Genomic DNA, 23721 nt, shown 5'->3' with positions numbered 1-23721 from the left:
AAGCTTGTAGCTTCTACCCAAGACTCAAGGCTGTAATCGCTGCCAAAGGTGCTTCACGGTGTACTGAGTAAAGGGTCTGAATACTTGTGATATTTAATTTTATAAATATATTTATGTATTTGAAAAATGTCAAAAAAATATTTTTGCTTTGTCATTATGGGGCATTGTGAGTAGATTGATGAAGAAAAAAAAACAATTTAATACATTTCAGTATAACGCTATAACGTAATGAAATGTTGAAATAGTCAAGGGGTCCGAATACATCCCGAATGCACTGTAATGTGCTTCTATTGTCAGAATAAATACCAAGCAACTGGGGCTGCTGGCTGGGCATTGTACGATCACATCTGTTACACCTATTAAAATCAATCAATATTCCCTATGAACATCCATCAACATTCACTATAAACATCTATCAACATGTTTTAGGGTGAACGTTTTAGGTTGAATGTTTTAGGGTGTGTTGTGAATTGTAAAACAAAAAAAAACACATAAAACCTGTCTTGTCAATGTGTAAAAGATGTATTGGGTGGAATTACTGTCCAGACTTGTCTTCGCTAAACTACCAATGTTTTCAATCAAATATTTTGGGTGAAGCAGTGAACACACAGCACACATGCAATGAATTGCAAACTATTTAAGGTAATTAATCTTACCTAAGCCCTAAAATCGTCAATGTCAAGTATATTTGTAAGGGCCTCCCTTGAGGACTAGGTGTAGTTTCTAATGACTTTTAAGGCTTATATAAGAGGCAGTGACTCATACCTGATGGGGGCTAAAATATTTGAAGTGCTCTGTGACAAGTTGCAGCTGAGGATACATATTGAATTTTTAAAGTCTTACAGTCAGAAGTGTAAGCATGTAAACAACAGAAACTTAGTGAAAGAAAAGACAGTTTGATTTAGAGTCCTGGGTTTCTTGGATGTGAGTAATTTCAGACAGTTGGTTAGCTTTTTAGCACTCACTATTGGATATAGACACAGTACATACAGAGTTGCAGTGGGGGATATACGCAGGGATATTAAGATGTACAGTATACCCCCAAAAATGTCATTGGGCATTGCAAATACTCATACTCATATTCTTAATCTCCACTGATGCGTATACAAGTAGTATAGCGGAAGTATACCCCGTATCAATTATGTAATTCAATAGAGAAATAATGTACAAAGTAGCCTACACAATCGCAAAGCACGTGAACTATATTCACATGCACCAGGCACACATAGCTAGTTTCACCGGAATATCAGACAACAAGAGCCTGCAGCTCTCAACTGGTTGTGGCATGGAGCAGCTCACAGAATTAAACGACATCGGTAGCGGTAGGGTAGGAAAGACGTTTCAATTATGATATCTACCAGTAAACGCTAACTAAGGCAACAATGGGTATGCAAACCAGGTATTCAAAAATGTTGGTCTGAAGTATTCGTTAAATCTTTGCCATGCGCAATTCAGTCGTCATACACTGTAAAATAATATATATAGTTTCAACGAATTATTATTAAGTAACTGGTTCCACAGCCTTGTTTTGATCACTTAACTTTTCGGTCCAAGTATTACCATTGTTGGCACAAATTTAGCTCCAACTTGAGAAAACGTAGGCAAAATATTCAGTCAATTTAAAATGATTTGTTTGCTCAATCTGTCTCATATGCTCATTCAACTAGAAATTATAATTTGTGAATTTTACCTACAAAAGGCTGTGGAATTAGTTAAACACACAATGCGTTTAACATATAATGTTTTCAACGTACATATTTGACACACGTTAACGTACAGGATTACATTGTGCATGTTCATTTACACACTTAACTATTATGCATCATGTCTTCACCTGGGATTTGAACTTCAAACCTCCAGCTACACCACCATGTCTGTGTCAATCATCAGTTAATCTGACTATTCTCTCATCATTGATTTGATTTACACTACCTATTTCAGCTATTTTCGTTGTTTAGTTATGGTTGTCTAATGTTGGTGGGGCATATTACTCTGTTTAAATTGTACTCCTTAATCACAATGCTAAATAAAATAATCATGTTGAACATGAATTACTTTATAAATGAACATGCACAATGTAATCATGTAAATTGAAAATGTTGTATGTTATTAATAGCACTGTGTGCTACTTCTGCAGCCTTTTTTTAGGTAAGATGCTCAGATAATAATTTTGAGTTAAATGAACATATGAGACAATTTGAGCAAACATAATTTTAAATCGACAGATTTTTCTGCCTATGTTTTCTCAAGTGGAGCTAAATTTAGGACATTTTTTTTAGGTAACACTAGGACCAAAAAGTTGAGTAAACAAAAAAAAAGCCTGTGGAACCAGTTACTTAATAATAATTAGTTGAAACAACTACATTGTTTTTTTTTTTACATTGGGTGCTGTTTGAGTGAACATTTCTAAAGGCTTTACCCCAAAATCTTCCCAATTAATTATTGACTGCAAAGTCTGATATCATGATGATTCGTATCAATCGGGAGGGCATTTGTTTAGCAAATTCTGCCATCCCATGTAGCCAAGGTGGAAAAATCTGCCTTTCTGGCCCTGAGAAAAGGCAGTTAACCCCAACAACAACTGCTCCCCGGGCACCGATTATGTTGTTTAAAGAAGCCCTTATGTTGATTAAAGAAGCCCTTATGTTGATTAAAGAAGCCCCCCCCCCACCACTCTGATTCAGAGGGGTTGTATTAATTAATTAACACACATTTCAGTTGGCTGCATTCAGTTATGCAAATGACTAGGCACCCTCTTTCCTGACATTGTAAAGTTCAGAAACATCGCAAGCCAAACAATATTTTGCTAGGTGCACAATTTAATGAAAGTGCACCCAACTATTTTATTTTACTAGGCAAGTCAGTTAAGAACAAATTCTTATTTACAATGATGGCCTACCCCAGCCAAACCCACGCTGGGCCAATTGGGCCCAGCCAAACCCACGCTGGGCCACGCCAGCCAAGCCCACACTGAGCCACGCTGGAGCAATTGTGCGCCGCCCTATGGGACTCCCAATCACACCAAGTTGTGATACAGCCTGGAATCAAACCAGGGTCTGTAGTGATGCCTCTAGCACTGAGATGAAGTGCCTTAGACAGCTGCACAACTCAGGAGCCTCAGTTTGAGACAGTTGACAATTTCATGCATGGAGAGAAGTAACATATTCTAACAAGTCATAAGTCAAATCATTATACCTGGATGCTGGATGTAAGGTGCTATCGACACTTAGTACAATTGATTTAGTGTACAGAGTGGTATGTACATGAGTTCAGACAGTGTGTTAGCAATATATCACTTACTCCCGACAAAAAAATGCAATTTTATTTAGTCTTGATTTATATTGCTATGTGATATTAGTTCAGGAAGTTTTTTGTATATCACTTGTTGGTTCTAGACCGCAAACATACCTCTCTCATGCGTAACTTCCACACCTCATCAGAGTCCATTAGCAGGGAGCCAGTGGCATTTTGAAGCTGCTGGGACATTGCACTGGGGGCAGGGCACTGCCACTTAGGCAGAGCAAGTATGGCCAGAGTGGGGGTGATGAAGCTAAAGGTACCCCCCTGGAGGATTGGCAACCTGTGGAAAGAAAGAGGCAACCAGTAGCATGCATGGGTTATGGAATGGTCTGGTTCATCTACCAGTGGTCTGCCTGGTAGCAAATACGTTTTAAGATTAAAAGAGTACAACTACCCTGGGCTTTTTAGATGAGTTTAGTTAACCTTTGACCTAAAGGTGTAGATGCAGATTGTCAAAGAAGCTCAAGTTAACTCGATCACGACATACCCAATATTATCCCAATGTCGTCTCAATGGCCACGGAATGATTCCTGATATCTGGAGCCAAGAAATTATGTTTAGTAACGATAAGCTTAATTGAAATGGGTAGGTGGTTGGGTCGCTAGTAAGGTAGCTGGTTGGGTCGCTAGTAAGGTAGCTGGTTGGGTAGCTAGTAAGGTAGCTGGTTGGGTAGCTACTGTAGGTGCCTATTTGCCTGATTTCTTCCACTGGATGCATCCCTGGTCCAGTAGTTTTAGCCCTATACAACCAACCCATTTTGGTCTTACAACAGTTGAGATACACTGAGTGCAAAAAACATTAAGGACACCTGCTCTTTCCATGAAAGACTGACCAGGTGAATCCAGGTGAAAGCTTTGATCCCTTATTGATGTCACTTGTTAAATCTACTTCAATCAGTGTAGATGAAGGGGAGGAGACAGGTTAAAGAAGGATTTTTAAGCCTTTAGACAATAGAGACATGGATTGTGTATGTGTGTCATTCAAAGGGTGAATGGGCCAGACAAATATGCTTTTAGACAAGTGCTTTTAGTAAGTTCCAGGCGCACTGGTTTGTATCAAGAACTGCAACGCCATACTAAGAAGGTGTTCCTAATGTTTAGTCTACTCAGTGCATATTCAGTGTCATTACTGTATACTACTACAGGGTACACGTATTAGTTCAAACCAGCTTGAATAAATAAGGTTGCAATTAGGTTATGTTTATGATACATAACTGCTGGGCTGTGATAGACTCATCTGGGTGATTGTCGAGTCTTATAGTGATATAATACCATACTGACCAATCCTGCACCTGGGCTCTTCAGCTCTAACTCATGGAAACTCAACATAAGGCTTTGGACAGGAATCATTCTTAAACTGTGGTAGGCCCAGGCCCTAAACCTGTCTTCACTATACTGTACATTATGGCATTAAGCTGTCGGGAACTTTACTTTACTTAGAACTGGAGACAGATATTTCCAAAAGGATTACCTAGATGGAAATAAACTCAGCCAAAAAAGCAACGTCCCTTTTTCAGGACCCTGTCTTTCAAAGATAATTCGTAAAAATCCAAATAACTTCACAGATCTTCATTGAAAAGGGTTTAAACACTGTTTCCCATGCTTGTTCAATGAACCATAAACAATTAATGAACATGCACCTGTGGAACAGTCGTGAAGGTCACAGTTATGGTCAGAGTTATGAAAACTTAGGATATTAAAGAGGCCTTTCTACTGACTCTGAAAAACACCAAAAGAAAGATGCCCAGGTTCCCTGCTCATCTGTGTGAAAGGGCAATAAATTGCAATGTCTGTACTGTGAGACGCCTAAGACAGCGCTACGGGGAGACAGAATGGACAGCTGATTGTCCTTGCACGGGCAAACCATGTGCAACAACACCTGCACAGGATCGGTACATCCAAACACCACACCTGCAGGACAGGTACAGGATGGCAACAGCAACTGACAGAGTTACACCAGGAACGCACAATCCCTCTATCAGTGTTCAGACTGTCCGCAAAAGGCTGAGAGAGGCTGGACTGAGGGCTTGTAGGCCTGTTGTAATGCAGGTCCTTTCCAGACATCATCGGCAACAACGTCGCCTAAGGGCACCAACCCACCGTCGCTGGACCAGACAGGACTGGCAAAAAGTGCTCTTCAATGACAAGATGCGGTTTTGTCTCACCCGGGTGATGGTCGGAGTCGCATAGATCGTCGAAGGAATGAGCGTTACACCGAGGCCTGTACAGTAATCTGGAGCAGGATCGATTTGGAGGTGGAGGGTCCGTCATGGTCTGGGGTGGTGTGTCACAGCATCATCGGACTGAGCTTGTTGTCATTGCAGACAATCTCAATGCTGTGCGTTACAGGGAAGACATCCTCCTCCCTCATGTGGTACCCTTGCTGCAGGCTCATCCTGACATGACCCTCCAGCCCGACAATGCCACCAGCCATACTGCTCGTTCTGTGCGTGATTTTCTGCAAGACAGGAATGTCAATGCTCTGTCATGGCCAGCGAAGTGCCCAGATCTCAATCCCATTGAGCACGTCTGGGATCTGTTGGATCGGAGGGTGAGGGCTAGGGCCATTCCCCCAAGAAATGTGTGGGAACGTGCAGGTGCCTTGGTGGAAGAGTAGGGGTAACATCTCACAGCAAGAACTGGTCAATATGGTGCAGTCCATGAGGAGGAGATACACTGCAGTACTTAATGCAGCTGGTGGCTACACCAGATACTGACTGTTACTTTTGATTTTGACCCCCTTTGTTCAGGGACACATTATTCCATTCCTGACAGTCACATGTCTGTGGAACTTGTTCAGTTTATGTCTCAGTTGTTGAATCTTGTTTTGTTCATACAAATATTTACACATGTTCAGTTCGCTGAACATTAACGCAGTTGACAGTGAGAGGACGTTTCTTTTTTTGCTGAGTTTAGAGAAGGATTTATGTTAAGTTCAGATCGTTGTTTGGGTTCAGATCTCTGTTTCGGTTCAGATCTCTGTTTGGTTTCAGATGTGTGCACGATTGCGTGTCTACTCAAGCATGCATGCACACAGCCTTGTCTGTGTGTTCTTCTAAGCCTCTGTGGGTTTAAAGTAGGCTCCTACATGTGTTTGCATTTATACATCCTTGTGTCTATACACTGAGGCCTATACACTGAGTGGACAAAACATTAAGAACACCTTCCTAATATTGAGTTGAATGCCCCCCCCCCCCCCCCCCCCCCCACACACCCCCCCTTTTTGCCCTCATAACAGCCTCAATTCCTCGGTGCATGGACTCTACAAGGTGTCGAAAGCATTCCACAGGGATGCTGGCCCATGTTGACTCCAATGCTTCCCACTGTTTCAAGTTGGCTGGATGTCCTTTGGGTGGTGGACCATTCTTGATACACACGGGAAACTGTTGAGCGTGAAAAAGCCAGCAGGGTTGCAGTTCTTGACACAAACCGGTACGCCTGGCTTCTACTACCGTACACATTTCAAAAACACTTGAATATTTGTCTTGCCAATTCACCCTCTGAATGGCACACATACGCCATCCTTGTCTCAATTGTCTCAATGCTTAACAATCCTTCTTTAATCCGTCCCCTCCTCTTCATCTACATTGATTGAAGTGGATTAAACAAGTGACATCAGTATGAGATCAAAGCTTTCTCCTGGATTCACCTGGTCAGTCTAAGTCATGGAATGAGCAGGTGTTCTTTTTAAATCATTTATATTTATCCTTTATTTAACTCGGCAAGTTATCACAGGTTAGGGTTTCTACATGGAGTGTACTACCTGTGGTTGGCACTGGAGAGCACCCGTGGGTTCCCTCTAGTATCCAGGTGACCCTGATTGGGCTTATTGGGATCACCTGCTTGATGACTATTTAGGTTCCTCTGTGGACTGGGCCAGCTGCTCAAGTCTCGTTCAGTGTTCCCTTGCGTTGTTGTTTTGATATGAAGCCCTTAAGTAAATATTCTGGATTTACTCTGCCTGCTGTGAATCTGTGCCTGGGTCAAAGTTCATACTAGCACTAATGTCAAACAAGTCAGTTAAGAACAAACTTTTATTTTCAATGACGGCCTACCCTGGCCAAACCCGGACGATGCTGGGCCAATTGTGCACTACCCTATGCGACTCCCAATCACAGCAGGATGTGATTCAGCCTGGATTTGAACCAGGGACTGTAGTGATGCCACTTACACTGAAATGCAGTGCCTTAGACCACTGCGTCACACCGGAGTCCGAGTGGTGCAGCGGTTTTGTACAATCAGTGTATATATAAGTCGGAAGTTTACGTACACCTTAGCCAAAAACATTTAAACTCAGTTTTCACAATTCCTGACATTTAATCCTAGTAAAAATTCCCTGCTATAGGTCAGTTAGGATCACCAATTTATTTTAAAACTGTGAAATGTTGGAATAAAAGTAAAGAGAATGATTGATTTATTTCAGCTTTTATTTCTTTCATCACGTTCCCAGTGGGTCAGAAGTTTACATACACTCAATTAGTATTTGGTAGCATTGCCTTTAAATTGTTTATCTTGGGTCAAACGTTTCGGATAACCTTCCAGAAGCTTTCCACAATGAGTTAGGTGAATTTTTGGCCCATTCCTCCTGACAGAGCTGGTGTAACTGAGTCATGTTTGTAGGCCTCCTTGCTCGCACACGCTTTTTCAGTTCTGCCCACAAGTTTTCTATAGGATTGAGGTCAGTGCTTTGTGATGGCCACTCCAATACCTTGACTTTGTTGTCCTTAAGCCATTTTGCCACAACTTTGGAAGTATGCTTGGGGTCATTGTCCATTTGGAAGACCCATTTGCGACCAAGCTTTAACTTCCTGACGGATGTCTTGAGATGTTGCTTCAATATATCCACATAATTTTCCTGCCTCATGATGTCAGCTATTTTGTGAAGTGCACCAGTCCCTCCTGCAGCAAAGCACCCTCACAACATGATGCTGCCACCCTCGTGCTTCACGGTTGGGATGGTGTTCTTCGGCTTGCAAGCCTCCCCCTTTTTCCTCCAAACAGAACAATGGTCATTATAGCCAAATACCTTTATTTTGTTTCCTCAGACCAGAGGACATTTCTCCAAAAAGTACGATCTTTGTCCCAATGTGCAGTTGCAAACTGTAGTCTGGCTTTTTATGACGGTTTTGGAGCAGTGGCTTCTTCCTTGCTGAGTGGCCTTTCAGGTTATGTCGATATAGGACTCGTTTTACTGTGGATAAATATACTTTGGTATAGTAGATGTCCTAACCGACTTGCCATAACTATAGTTTGTTAACAAGAAATGTGTGGAGTTGTTGGGGTCATTAAAACTCATTTTTCAACCTAAGTGTATATAAACTTCTGACTTCAACTGTATGTGTGTGCCCTTATGTGAAAGGTAAGCTATTAAGGAAATGCCAAGAGGACTAACTACCTGGTTCCGATAGTGGTCTGGAGCAATGTGCACACACCCGACACAAAGAATATGGTGGAGATGAGTAGGCTCTTGGCGGCGTTGTTGTTTCCAATACAGAGAGGCTCGGCCAGGATCAGAGGCACTGCAATTATGCCACCGAATGCCAGGATATAATGCTGTTGACAGAAGCAGAAGAAAGACCGAAAGGCATACGCATGAAATGTCATGGTCCGAGTCACAGTATATTGTAAACAGATAACCCGTAACAACAGAACAACCCCTGAAAGACACATTGACATACCTGTCATGACTTGACATCACACACAAATACAAATGTCAGAACACACTGTTCTAATACTATTATGATAAGGCTACATTCACCTTTACTATTTTCCCCATTCTTTTTCAGTCCAAACGTTTAAAGGGATAGTGAATAAGCCCTTTTTCTAGCTAACCAAAGTCAGAGTAACTCATGGATAACATTTATATGTTTATGGTACGTGAAGACTTCCAGCTGTTGCGCTCAAGCTAGTTAGCGATGGCTCACAAAACTACCTCCAAATTCCTTCAATCTGCCCTCAATCAGAGACATAAAAATGGTATCCATATGTTCATCTGACTCTGGGTAAGTAGAAAAAGGGCTTCATTGCCTAAATCTATCACTATCCCTTTAAAGCTCTTCACAGGTTTTGGTTTAGCCTAGATCTCCCTTGGCCCAGGCCAAAACCACATTTCGCACATAACTTCCGCATAATGCGTTAATTGAAGTTGGATAACACCAACATTGGCCCAGGTCTTAGCTGGCCCTCCTCTTTTCAGTGATAGCCTTAATCACCCTAAACATCCGCCTGACCTTACAAACACATTGTTGAAATCAGTAGTGTGAAAACATATTTGCTGAATGACTACAGGATATGCATTTAATTGTCCCCTCAGCTCCTCTGTTACTTTCTTTGAAATGTTAGCCCTGGGCTTTAAGCATGTAGGTGTGCCAATGCTTGTGTTATACTAGCATAACACAAGCATGGCAAAACATTTTAGTGGCCTCCCTCTTGACGGTGTAGAGATTTTTTTTAATGTTTTACAGTTAATTTCCTGCAATTCTACTCATTTTGCCATGGGGTAGAAAGCAAAAATGTGCTGTTTTGCAGGTAATTTCCTGCAATTCTGCACCTTTTGTAATGACTTATGCCATGTTAATATAATATGAGTGAGAATGACTAACAAAATCAATGGGGGCTAGGGCCCTGCATGCCCAGTTGGTATTCGGCCATGGTTAATACAAGTTTAGATAGCTGGCTAGACTAACTACCAATCTAAAAATTGGCAAAACTGCTGATGCACAACCAAATTTTGAATTTGCACCTGGTGTATTATTACTGCCAAGAGACCCCAACTGGGGCCCTAAGTGACCGATTATGTCGCTTATGCCTGGAACTGGATAGTCCAGTGTTGACACAGTGCAGTGGGAAAATACCCTATTAGTCGATAATGACATTTGGTTTAAAGGGATAGGTCAGGATTTTGGCAATGAAGCTACATTAACAGCAACAACAAAAATGTAAGCACAAAATAAGTTGTTAAATTACTAATAGGCCTACAATTAATATAACTACCGCTACTATTAATAATATAAGTTACTACATACATACAGTGGCGTCCAAACTTATTGACACCCTTGATAAAGATGAACAAAAAGTATGTATAAAATAAGTCATTCAAATACTGAGCTATATTGTATGCTAAAAATACATATTATTTTATACTAATATAATTGCTCAGAGAGTCATATTTCTTTTATCAAAAAGGTAGGGTTCAAAATTATTGTCACCCCTGTTTTCAATACCCATCAATGTCTAACCTTGCGAGGATAACGACACTGATACTTTTTCTAAAATGTTTTATGAGTTGGAGAACACATTGGAAGGGATCTTAGATCATTCCTCCATACAGAATCCTTCCAGATCCTTGATATCGTTTGTCTGCGCTTATGGACTGTCCTCTTCAATTCAATGGGTTTTAAGCCCGAAAACTGAGATGGACATTGAAAAATTATAATTTTGTTGTCAATTAATCATTTCTTTGTGGATTTTGATGTGTGTTTGGTGTTATTGTCTTGCTGGATGATACTGTTCACTTACTGTCAAGTTTCAACCTCCTGGCTGAGGCAACCAGGTTTTTGATTAAAATGTCCTGGTACTGGATAAAGTTCATGATGCGGTTGACCTTAATAAGGGCCTGAGGACTAGTGGAAGCAAAATAGCCCCATAACATCAAATATCCACCACCATATTTTACAGTAGGTACTGGGTAATTTTTTGCTCATGCATTCTCATTTCGATGCCAAACCCGCCCCTGGTGTGCGTAGCCAAAGAGCTCTATTTTCATGCTGTCCAACAAATGTAAAAACCTGGACTTCACTAATGACATTGGCACTTAGATTGGAACCGGTGCTTTGGTCAGATGACATGAAATTAGAGCTTTTTGGCTCTTTTGGAGCTTCTCCCATGTCCTGTTGTAAGGTGAACTTTCGCCCCAGGCTGATAGGTCCTGAGTGCTCTGGAGTAGGTTTTTATCAAGGACTTTTCTCCGTTCATCTTTGCCTTGATCCTGACTAGTCTCCTAATCCCTGCCGATGACATCAGTCTGGCTACTCTACCATAAAGGCCTGATTGGGGGTTGTCCTTCCTTGTCCCATCTCCACAGTGAAACTCTAGAGCTCTGTCAGAGTGACCATCGGGTTCTTGGTCACCTCCCTGACCAAGGCCCTTCTCCCCCGATTGCTCAGTTTGGCTGGGCGGCCAGCTCTAGGAAGAGTCTTGGTGTTTCCAAACTTCTTTCATTTAAGAATGATGGAGGCCACTGCGTTCTTAGGGACTTTCAATGCTGCAGAAATGTTTTGCTACCCTTCCCCAGATCTGTGCTTCAACACAATCCTTTCTCTGAGCTCTAAGGACAATTCCTTCAACCTCATGACTTGGTTTTTGCTCTGACATGCCTTGTCAACTGTGGGACCTTATATAACTTGTCAACTTGGGGATTCGATCTTTTGGTTACTGGCCCAACGCTCTAACCACTACACTAGGCTACCTAGACAGGTGTGTGCCTTTCTAAATCATGTCCAATCAGTTGAATTTACCACAGCTGGACTCCAATTAAGTTGTAGAAACATCTCAAGGATGATCAATGGAAATAGGATGCACCTGAGCTAAATTTTGAGTCTCATAGCAAAGGGTCTGAATACTTATGTAAATAAGGTATCTGTTTTTTATTTTTAATAAATTAGAAAAAAAATCTAAAATCCTGTTCTCACTTGGTCATTATGGGATATTGTGTGTAGATTGCTGAGGATTAATGTAAGGTAACAAAATGTGATAAAGTCATGGGGTCTGATTACTTTCCGAGGGCACTATATACTATATATCCTGACCTTATGCTGAGCCTTTGAGCTTATGCATCCTTGATGTCTGCTCAGGTCTTCCAGAAAGTGCTGGTCGATGCTATACACCAGAACTTCATGTTAAAGGGTCTGTCCAACCTCCTCATTATGGGAAATGTAACCCTATCAGTCCCGAGACCCAAGCAAAAATCTGCTTTTCATTTATCGAGTAATATTTATATTTAGCCTCACAATTAAGTATTTCACCATTTTATTTTCAGGACAACCAGGGCTACAGGTAGAACACAGAACAATTTGATACAAACATTAGCATTAATGAGTGGTATTGTCAATTTAACTAATGAGTGGTAATGTCAATTTAACTAATAGCAAAAACCTGATAAGACAATGATTTTATATGAATGCTGTCAGTCTGGGATGGGCGACTTTTGTAGGCCTGCAAACCAATGTTTTTTTGTGGGGGGGGCTCAGTCGGTCTAAACTTATTGTTCAGAGTTAAAATAATAGAATACACAAGGTGCAATTTCGAAATGTGTTCGTGCATCAGCAGTCACTCAATAGGCCCATGTCAGCTAAATTATTTTAGATAGAGGCCAGCTATCTGAAATTGTAGTAAGCATAACCGAATTACCGACTGGGGTGGACCCATTGATCATCAGTTGTCATATTAAAAACCGTAAACATTTGCCTCCACCCCCTTTGGCAAAATGTGTAGAATTGAAGGAAATAGTGGCCCCACCCAATAAAACGTTTCCCCTCCCGGCTGGAAGTACAGAAATGGTTTGCTCTGTGGGAAATTCATATCCAGTGACAACTGTGTGAAGTTTGGAGTTTTTGACAGCAACTATGTGAGCTTATTACAGTATCATAGACACAATGTCCTGGGATTTCCTATGATCTTCTGTGTAGAAGAACCCCTTACTGTAACGATTCTCTTCTTGTGAAGTAGAGGCGGACCAAAGCGCAGCGTGGTGGTTGTTCATTGTAATTTATTGACGACACTATACATGAACAAACTAACGAAAAAACAAGAAACGTGAGAACTCAAAACAGCCCTGTCTGGTGCAAACACAAAAACAGGAACAATCACCCACAAACACACAGTGAAACCCAGGCTACCTAAATATGGTTCCCAATCAGAGACAATGACGAACACCTGCCTCTGATTGAGAACCATATCAGGCCGAACATAGAACTAGACAAACTAGACATGAAACATAGAATGCCCACTCAGATCACACCCTGACCAACCACAACATAGAAATATACAAAGTAAACTATGGTCAGGGTGTGACAGTACCCCCCCCCCAAGGTGCGGACTCCGGCCGCAAAACCTGAACCTATAGGGGAGGGTCTGGGTGGGCATCTGTCCGCGGAGGCGGCTCTGGCGCTGGACGTGGACCCCACTCCATAATAGTCTTTGTCCACCTCCTTAGCGTCCCTAGATAGGTGACCCTCCTAAGAGACAGCTCGGGACAGAGGGACAGCTGCTCGGGACAGAGGGACAGCTGCTCGGGACAGAGGGACAGCTGCTCGGGACAGAGGGACAGCTGCTCGGGACAGAGGAACAGCTGCTCCGGGCGGAGGGGCTCTAGCGGCCCCTGGCTGACTGGCGGCACTGGCGGCCCCTGGCTGACTGGCGGCCCCTGGCTGACTGGCGGCACTGGCGGCCCCTGGTTGACTGGCGGCGCTGGCGCTGGGCTGACTGGCGGCACTGGCGGCCCCTGGCTGACTGGCGGCACTGGCGGCCCCTGGCTGACTGGCGGCACTGGCGGCCCCTGGCTGACTGGCGGCACTGGCGGCCCCTGGCTGACGGGCGGCACTGGCGGCCCCTGGCAGACGGGCGGCATTGGCGGCTCCTGGCAGACGGGCGGCACTGGCGGCGCTGGGCAGACGGGCGGCACTGGCGGCGCTGGGCAGACGGGCGGCACTGGCGGCGCTGGGCAGACGGGCGGCGCTGGCGGCGCTGGGCAGACGGGCGGCGCTGGCGGCGCTGGGCAGACGGGCGGCGCTGGCGGCGTTGGGCAGACGGGAAGCTCCGATGGCGCCGGGCAGACGGGAAGCTCCGGCAGAGGCGCCGGGCAGACGGGAAGCTCCGGCAGAGGCGCCGGACAGGCGGGAGGCTCCGGCAGAGGCGCCGGACAGGCGGGAGGCTCCGGCAGAGGCGCCGGACAGGCGGGAGGCTCCGGCAGAGGCGCCGGACAGGCGGGAGGCTCCGGCAGAGGCGCCGGACAGGCGGGAGGCTCCGGCAGAGGCGCCGGACAGGCGGGAGGCTCCGGCAGAGGCGCCGGACAGGCGGGAGGCTCCGGCAGCGGCGCCGGACAGGCGGGAGGCTCCGGCAGAGGCGCCGGACAGACGGGAGACTCCGGCAGAGGCGCCGGACAGACGGGAGACTCCGGCAGAGGCGCCGGACAGACGGGAGACTCCGGCAGCGCTGGAGAGGAGGAAGGCTCTGGTAGCGCCGGAGAGGCGGGAGACTCCGGCAGCGCTGGAGAGGAGGAAGGCTCTGGACGGATGGGCCGGAGAGACAGCCTGGTACGGGGAGCTGCCACCGGAGGGCTGGGGTGTGGAGGTGGTGACGGATAGACCGGGCCGTGCAGGCGCACTGGAGCTCTTGAGCACCGAGCCTGCCCAACCTTACCCGGTTGAATGGTCCCGGTCGCCCTGCCAGTGCGGCGAGGTGGAATAGCCCGCACCGGGCTGTGCACCCGCACTGGGGACACCGTGCGCTCCACAGCATAACACGGTGCCTGCCCGGTCTCTCTAGCCCACCGGTAACCACAGGAAGTTGGCTCAGGTCTCCTACCTGGCGTAGCCATACTCCCTGTTAGCCCCCCCCCAGGAAATTTTTGGGGCTGACTCCCGGGCTTCCATCCACGACGCCGCGCTGCCTCCTCATACCAGCGCCTCTCCGCTTTCGCCGCCTCCCGTTCTTCCTTGGGGCGGCGATACTCTCCTGGCTGAGCCCAAGGTCCTTTACCGTCTAATTCGTCCTCCCATGTCCATACCTCCTCGCGCTGCTCCTGCTGCTGCTTTTTCCTTTGCCCATTACCACACCGCTTGGTCCTGTTGTGGTGGGTGATTCTGTAACGATTCTCTTCTTGTGAAGTAGAGGCGGACCAAAGCGCAGCGTGGTGGTTGTTCATTGTAATTTATTGACGACACTATACATGAACAAACTAACGAAAAAACAAGAAACGTGAGAACTCAAAACAGCCCTGTCTGGTGCAAACACAAAAACAGGAACAATCACCCACAAACACACAGTGAAACCCAGGCTACCTAAATATGGTTCCCAATCAGAGACAATGACGAACACCTGCCTCTGATTGAGAACCATATCAGGCCGAACATAGAACTAGACAAACTAGACATGAAACATAGAATGCCCACTCAGATCACACCCTGACCAACCACAACATAGAAATATACAAAGTAAACTATGGTCAGGGTGTGACACTTACAGTATCATAGACACAATGTCCTGGGATTTCCTATGATCTTCTGTGTAGAAGAACCCCTTACAGTATCATAGACACAATGTCCTGGGATTTCCTATGATCTTCTGTGTAGAAGAACCCCTTAGAGTATCATAGACACAATGTCCTGGGATTTCCTATGATCTTCTGTGTAGAAGAACCCCTTACAGTATCATAGACACAATGTCTTGGGATTTGCTATGATCTTCTGTGTAGAAGAACCCCTTACAGTATCATAGACACAATGTCCTGGGATTTCCTATGTTGTTCTGTTGAAGAACCCCTTACAGTATCATAGACACAATGTCCTGGGATTTCCTATGATCTTCTGTGTAGAAGAACCCCTTACAGTATCATAGACACAATGTCCTGGGATTTCCTATGATCTTCTGTGTAGAAGAACCCCTTACAGTATCATAGACACAATGTCCTGGGATTTCCTATGATCTTCTGTGTAGAAGAACCCCTGACAGTATCATAGACACAATGTCCTGGGATTTCCTATGATCTTCTGTGTAGAAGAACCCCTTACAGTATCATAGACACAATGTCCTGGGATTTCCTATGATGTTCTGTGTAGAAGAACCCCTTACAGTATCATAGACACAATGTCCTGGGATTTCCTATGATCTTCTGTGTAGAAGAACCCCTTACAGTATCATAGACACAATGTCCTGGGATTTCCTATGATCTTCTGTGTAGAAGAACCCCTTACAGTATCATAGACACAATGTCCTGGGATTTCCTATGATCTTCTGTGTAGAAGAACCTCTTACAGTATCATAGACACAATGTCCTGGGATTTCCTATGTTGTTCTGTTGAAGAACCCCTTACAGTATCATAGACACAATGTCCTGGGATTTCCTATGATCTTCTGTGTAGAAGAACCTCTTACAGTATCATAGACACAATGTCCTGGGATTTCCTATGATCTTCTGTGTAGAAGAACCCCTTACAGTATCATAGACACAATGTCCTGGGATTTCCTATGATCTTCTGTGTAGAAGAACCCCTTACAGTATCATAGACACAATGTCCTGGGATTTCCTATGATCTTCTGTGTCGAAGAACCCCTTAGAGTATCATAGACACAATGTCCTGGGATTTCCTATGATCTTCTGTGTAGAAGAACCCCTTACAGTATCATAGACACAATGTTCTGGGACTTCCTATGATCTTCTGTGTAGAAGAACCCCTTACAGTATCATAGACACAATGTCCTGGGATTTCCTATGTTGTTCTGTTGAAGAACCCCTTACAGTATCATAGACACAATGTCCTGGGATTTCCTATGATCTTCTGTGTAGAAGAACCCCTTACAGTATCATAGACACAATGTCCTGGGATTTCCTATGATCTTCTGTGTAGAAGAACCCCTTACAATATCATAGACACAATGTCCTGGGATTTCCTATGATCTTCTGTGTAGAAGAACCCCTTACAGTATCATAGACACAATGTCCTGGGATTTCCTATGATCTTCTGTGTAGAAGAACCCCTTACAATATCATAGACACAATGTCCTGGGATTTCCTATGATCTTCTGTGTAGAAGAACCCCTTAGAGTATCATAGACACAATGTCCTGGGATTTCCTATGATCTTCTGTGTAGAAGAACCCCTTACAGTATCATAGACACAATGTCCTGGGATTTCCTATGATCTTCTGTGTAGAAGAACCCATTACAGTATCATAGACACAATGTCCTGAGATTTCCTATGATCTTCTGTGTAGAAGAACCCCTTACAGTATCATAGACACAATGTCCTGGGATTTCCTATGATCTTCTGTGTAGAAGAACCTCTTACAGTATCATAGACACAATGTCCTGGGATTTCCTATGATCTTCTGTGTAGAAGAACCCCTTACAGTATCATAGACACAATGTCCTGGGATTTCCTATGATCTTCTGTGTAGAAGAACCCCTTACAGTATCATAGACACAATGTCCTGGGATTTCCTATGATCTTCTGTGTAGAAGAACCCCTTACAGTATCATAGACACAATGTCCTGGGATTTCCTATGTTGTTCTGTTGAAGAACCCCTTACAGTATCATAGACACAATGTCCTGGGATTTCCTATGATCTTCTGTGTAGAAGAACCCCTTACAGTATCATAGACACAATGTCCTGGGATTTCCTATGATCTTCTGTGTAGAAGAACCTCTTACAGTATTATAGACACAATGTCCTGGGATTTCCTATGATCTTCTGTGTAGAAGAACCCCTTACAGTATCATAGACACAATGTCCTGGGATTTCCTATGATCTTCTGTGTAGAAGAACCCCTTACAGTATCATAGACACAATGTCCTGGGATTTCCTATGATCTTCTGTGTAGAAGAACCTCTTACAGTATTATAGACACTATGTCCTGGGATTTCCTATGATCTTCTGTGTAGAAGAACCCCTTACAGTATCATAGACACAATGTCCTGGGATTTCCTATGATCTTCTGTGTAGAAGAACCTCTTACAGTATCATAGACACTATGTCCTGGGATTTCCTATGATCTTCTGTGTAGAAGAACCCCTTACAGTATCATAGACACAATGTCCTGGGATTTCCTATGATCTTCTGTGTAGAAGAACCCCTTACAGTATCATAGACACAATGTCCTGGGATTTCCTATGATCTTCTGTGTAGAAGAACCTCTTGCTGTGAAAAATTATTTGCCCCATTCTGATTTTCTCTGTTTTTGCATATTTTTATGATACTAAATGTTGTCAGATCTTCAACCAAAACCTAATATTAGATCAAACGAACCTGAGTTTACAAATATCAACAACAATAAATATATATATTTTTAAATGTAATTAACAAAGTTATGGAACACTCAATTCCCCTGGGTGAAAAAGTCATTTCCCACATACGCTCAATAACCAGTTGTGCCACCTTTAGGTGCAATGACAGCAACCAAATGCTTCCTGTTGATCAGTCTCTCACATCGCTGTGGAGGAGTTTTGGCCCACTCTTGCATGTAGAACTGCTTTAACTCAGCAACATTTGTGGGTTGTCAAATATGAACTGCTTGTTTTAAGTCCTGCCACAACATCTCAATTGGGATTAGGTCTGAACTATGACTAGGCCATTCCAAAACTTCAAATGTGTTGCTTTTTAACCATTTTCATGTAGACTTGATTGTGTGTTTTTAATCATTGTTTTGCTGCATGACCCAGCTGTGCTTCAGCTCACAAACGGATGGCCTGACATTCTCCTGTAGAATTCTCTGATACAGAGCAGAATTCATGGTTCTTCTATTAAGGCAAATCATCCAGGTCCTGAGGCAGCAAAACATCCCCAAACCATCACACTACCACCACCATGCTTGACCGTTGGTATGAGGTTTTTACTTTGGAATGCAGTGTTTAGTTTTCGCCAGACATAATGGGACCCATATCATCCAAGAATTTGACTCAAGATTGCAAAAACACGCGGGGAAGCACCTGGATGATCATCAAGACTCTTGGAAGAATGTTCTATGGACAGATGAGTCGAAAGTATAACTTTTTTTTTTGCAGCTCAAACCATTCTGACTACAGACGTTTTTGTAAAATATAACCGGCCCCTGGCTTCTTCGGGGTCCACCCTTGTCTCACAAACATCAGATGCAGAAGAAATAGAAGAAAAAGACTAATCCAATGGTACAACCCAGAAGTCTGTAGCTCAAGCAAACAATGTTTAAAATGTATAAAAGTCTTAAATCACTCCGGCACAATGGTGGTACTTATTAATTAAGATATGGGCTGTTTCCTGTACATTATGTTTTTTACCTTTGAGGAATGGTGACATCAAATATGGGGTGACTTCGAAGTGAGTAAGGAAAGGCAGAGCAGGAGTGGCATGAGATGGGGACTTACAGTATATGACTGCTAGGAACCAGCATGCAGAACTATTTCCAAGAAATGCTAGATGGGAAATGGTTATAAGAGGGAGACTTAACTGTAGACTAAGATATATACAGTGGGGCAAAAAAGTATTTAGTCAGCCACCAATTGTGCAAGTTCTCCCACTTAAAAAGATGAGAGAGGCCTGTAATTTTCATCATAGGTACACTTCAACTATGACAGACAAAATGAGGGAAAAAAAACAGAAAATCACATTGTAGGATTTGTAATGAATTTATTTGCAAATTATGGTGGAAAATAAGTATTTGGTCACCTACAAACAAGCAAGAATTCTGGCTCTCACAGACCTGTAACTTCTTCTTTAAGAGGCTCCTTTGTCCTCCACTTGTTACATGTATTAATGGCACCTGTTTGAACTTGTTATCAGTATAAAAGACACCTGTCCTCAACCTCAAACAGTCACACTCCAAACTCCACTATGGCCAAGACCAAAGAGCTGTCAAAGGACACCAGGAATTTTTTTTTAGACCTGCACCAGGCTGGGAAGACTGAATCTGCAATAGGTAAGCAGCTTGGTTTGAAGAAATCAACTGTGGGAGGAATTATTAGGAAATGGAAGACATACCAGACCACTGATAATCTCCCTCGATCTGGGGCTCCATGCAAGATCTCACCCCGTGGGGTCAAAATGATCACAAGAACGGTGAGCAAAAATCCCAGAACCACACGGGGGGACCTAGTGAATGACCTGCAGAGAGCTGGGACCAAAGTAACAAAGCCTACCATCATTAACACACTACGCCGTCAGGGACTCAAATCCTGCAGTGCCAGACGTGTCCCCCTGCTTAAGCCAGTACATGTCCAGGCCTGTCTGAAGTTTGCTGGAGAGCATTTGGATGATCCAGAAGAAGATTGGGAGAATGTCATATGGTCAGATGAAACCAAAATATAACTTTTTGGTAAAAACAACTTGTCGTGTTTGGAGGACAAAGAATGCTGAGTTGCATCCAAAGAACACCATACCTACTGTGAAGCATGGGGGTGGAAACATCATGCTTTGGGGCTGTTTTTCTGCAAAGGGACCAGGACGACTGATCCATGTAAAGGAAAGAATGAATGGGGCCATGTATCGTGAGATTTTGAGTGAAAACCTCCTTCCATCAGCAAGGGCATTGAAGATGAAACGTGGCTGGGTCTTTCAGCATGAAATGATCCCAAACACACCGCCCGGGCAACGAAGGAGTGGCTTCGTAAGCATTTCAAGGTCCTGGAGTGGCCTAGCCAGTCTCCAGATCTCAACCCCATAGAAAATATTTGGAGGGAGTTGAAAGTCCGTGTTGCCCAGCAACAGCCCCAAAACATCACTGCTCTAGAGGAGATCTGCATGGAGGAATGGGCCAAAATACCAGCAACAGTGTGTGAAGACCTTGTGAAGACCTACAGAAAGCGTTTGACCTCTGTCATTGCCAACAAAGGGTATATAACAAAGTATTGAGATAAACTTTTGTTATTGACCAAATACTTATTTTCCACCATAATTTGCAAATACATTCATTAAAAATCCTACAATGTGATTTTCTGGATTTTTTTTCTCATTTTGTCTGTCATAGTTGAAGTGTACCTATGATGAAAATTACAGGCTTCTCTCATCTTTTTAAGTGGTGGCTGACTAAATACTTTTTTGCCCCACTGTATATACAGGGGAAGAGGAAGTAGGTAAAGGATGTACATTTACATTTTAGTCATTTAGCAGACAATCTTATCCAGAGCAACTTACAGTGTATTCATCTCAAGGTAGCTAGGTGAGACAATCACATATTACAGTCGTAGTAAGTCCATGTTTCCTCAATAAAGTAGATGTCTGGTTCACAGCAGGTTTTGGGTCCATCACATTTAAATTCAGTCAATTCAGGAAATAAATTGACATTCAAATTCCAATTTTCCTCTAAGCTTCTTAATTTTCAATTGGAAGGGGGATTTCAGTTCACTTCCTGAATTAACTAAATTAAAATGAAATTGAGCCCAACCCTGGTGGTTAATACAGGGTACAACCTGCACTGTGTTGTTCCCTTACCTGGAAGCCCAGCAGGATGCAGAGATACCATGGTGGCCTATCATTGATGGAGTAGACCAGGTCCAGGCCTTTGTTCTGGTCCTCCTGACCTTCTTCCAGACCCTCCGTGTGAGCCCCATCCATGTCAATCCTCTCTGACTGACCACTGTCTGGGCCCTGTGGAGGAAAACTGTCTTTAGAGGGGAAGTTGAAATGTGCGGTTTTGTTCGTTGTTCCATATAGTTCAGAGCCTAAAATTGACAATCTACAGTTGAAACATTAACGAACTGTCTCCCACCACTATTTCGGTAAAAAGCTGAGGGGTGGGGCTGGAGAAATGATACCACTCTCAAATTCATAGACACAGCTATGGGTGTAAGGACTGACCATCAATGATATCAAAATGATAGTTTTAACTACGTTTTGAGGCTATATGGTGTTTGTTTATATTTACAAATATTTGAGTAAAACGCGCTTATATTTTGGTATTTCTAAGTTAAATTCTTCAAGAATCAATACAATACTGTACATACTTACATAAGCTTACATGCTTTGACATACATTTTGTGACCTACAAATAACCCTCTGAGGCTACCCGTCAAGCTAGAAAAATAGACATCAAAGTAAATTATTATTATTATCATAAGAAATTCCCAAAACAATCTAAAAATTTACAATTCTTGATGAATTAGTTCACTGACCATTCACTTCCATGACGCCATACAGTACAGTATACTTCAGCAATAAGGCCAGAGGAGGTGTGGTATATGGCCTATATACCATGGCTAAGGGTGTTCTTACGCACAACGCAACGCGGAGTGCCTGGACCCAGCCCTTAGCCGTGGTATATTGGCCATATATCACAAACCCCCTCGGTGCCTTATTGCTATTATAAACTGGTTACCGATGTAATTAGAGCAGTAAATATAAATGTTTTGTCATACCAGGGGTATACCTGGTATACTGTACCACGGCTGTCAGCCTATCAGCATTCAGAGCTCGAACCACCCAGTTTATAATCTTACATATACCATTTCCTGGAGAAGAAAAGTTAACGAGAAAAGTATAGCCCTCTTCAAAGACTAAGAATCATTTTTAAAGTAAAACATATATCTCAAGATACAGTTTTTAGTGGTTTTCTGAGAAAAACAGAAACAGTCCTACGACAACCACACAGGATTGTGTTACCTCCCTTTAACATTCTTCTCTGATGTCAAATTCATTCTAAAAGAACAGTATGCCAAAGACTAAAAGAGAAAACAAGAAACATCTGCCTGTGAAGGAAGTCTAAGTGGTATTCCTACTATCCCAAAATATTTGTATTTTACCACAAAGAAAAAGGGTATGTCTAATATGTGCTAGTGCTACTGTGTAATGGCCACAGTGCTTGTTTAATCATTGAAATGACCCGTAGGAATCCATATCCATGTCACTATTATGGCCTGAGCTATGGAGCCCATCTTCTGTCCCATGTACCCTGTGACCGTGAAAGGGAAATCTATACGGAGTCTGATGGGAGCATGTGATTGGCGATATGGTAGAAAATGGCACCGGTGTGGGCAGCTAGTAATCCATTCTGACAGTAAACAAGGCCATATAACCCACCGAAGCTACTTCAAACCAGTCAGTGTCCTGAAGATAAAGAGGTCAGGTACATGTTAACACGTATCCCACAAGATGTATTACCTTCCCTATGCTCTGTGTGTTCTTCCGCAATGTTTTAACTAATTCACTATGGATTAAATCTTGTTTAAAAAGCTCAGTCTTTGTTGACTGAGCTCAAGTAATGTTAGCAATGTTTAATCGGGCAAGAAGTTGATTTGACCAATTATACAGTAGCAGGTATAGATATTCCTTGCATTCTAGAGACACGCACATGATAACGCTTATGTTCAGTCATACACCTTATTTGTGTCTACAAACACCTGTATCTACAAACAGCTGTTACATCTTCTTTTGTAACTATTGCTAACATAGCTACCTTCATCATGATGCCTAATCTCTCTTTGAGGTTAATGATACGTATCAAATGTGTGGTATGAATATGTTTTCACTGGCAAGAGGTGGAGAGGAAGCAGGTGCTGTATTGGGGAAAAAGGTTCAAGCAGAAATGGATAGCAATGTGTTCAACAGGTACAGAAATCTTACAACTGTCACAAGAAAAGCCTTAAAACCACTCTGAAAGCCTTTAATCTGAGAACAGTACCTCCGATGCTTCATCACATGAACACAGTCAAATAATTCAACAGGATTTCTCAGAACC

General features: G+C 43.2%; 1 protein-coding gene across 2 annotated transcripts in view; it reads right to left on the bottom strand.

Annotated features, from left to right (window-relative positions):
- si:dkey-106n21.1 (solute carrier family 23 member 2) overlaps positions 1-23721 on the bottom strand; it is a 75078-nt gene that overhangs the window by 46723 nt on the left and 4634 nt on the right. For both annotated transcript variants that reach the window (XM_036958890.1, XM_021576696.2), the window contains 3 exons: positions 21480-21635; positions 8695-8852; positions 3409-3580 (listed from right to left, as the gene is read on the bottom strand). In XM_036958890.1, coding sequence (XP_036814785.1) covers positions 3409-3580; positions 8695-8852; positions 21480-21635 — 486 coding nt within the window. The remainder of the gene's footprint in view (positions 1-3408; positions 3581-8694; positions 8853-21479; positions 21636-23721) is intronic.

Source organism: Oncorhynchus mykiss, chromosome 2 (assembly GCF_013265735.2).
Source record: "Oncorhynchus mykiss isolate Arlee chromosome 2, USDA_OmykA_1.1, whole genome shotgun sequence".
Classification (NCBI taxonomy): Eukaryota; Metazoa; Chordata; class Actinopteri; order Salmoniformes; family Salmonidae; genus Oncorhynchus; species Oncorhynchus mykiss.
This window is presented reverse-complemented; position numbering and strand designations above follow the sequence as displayed.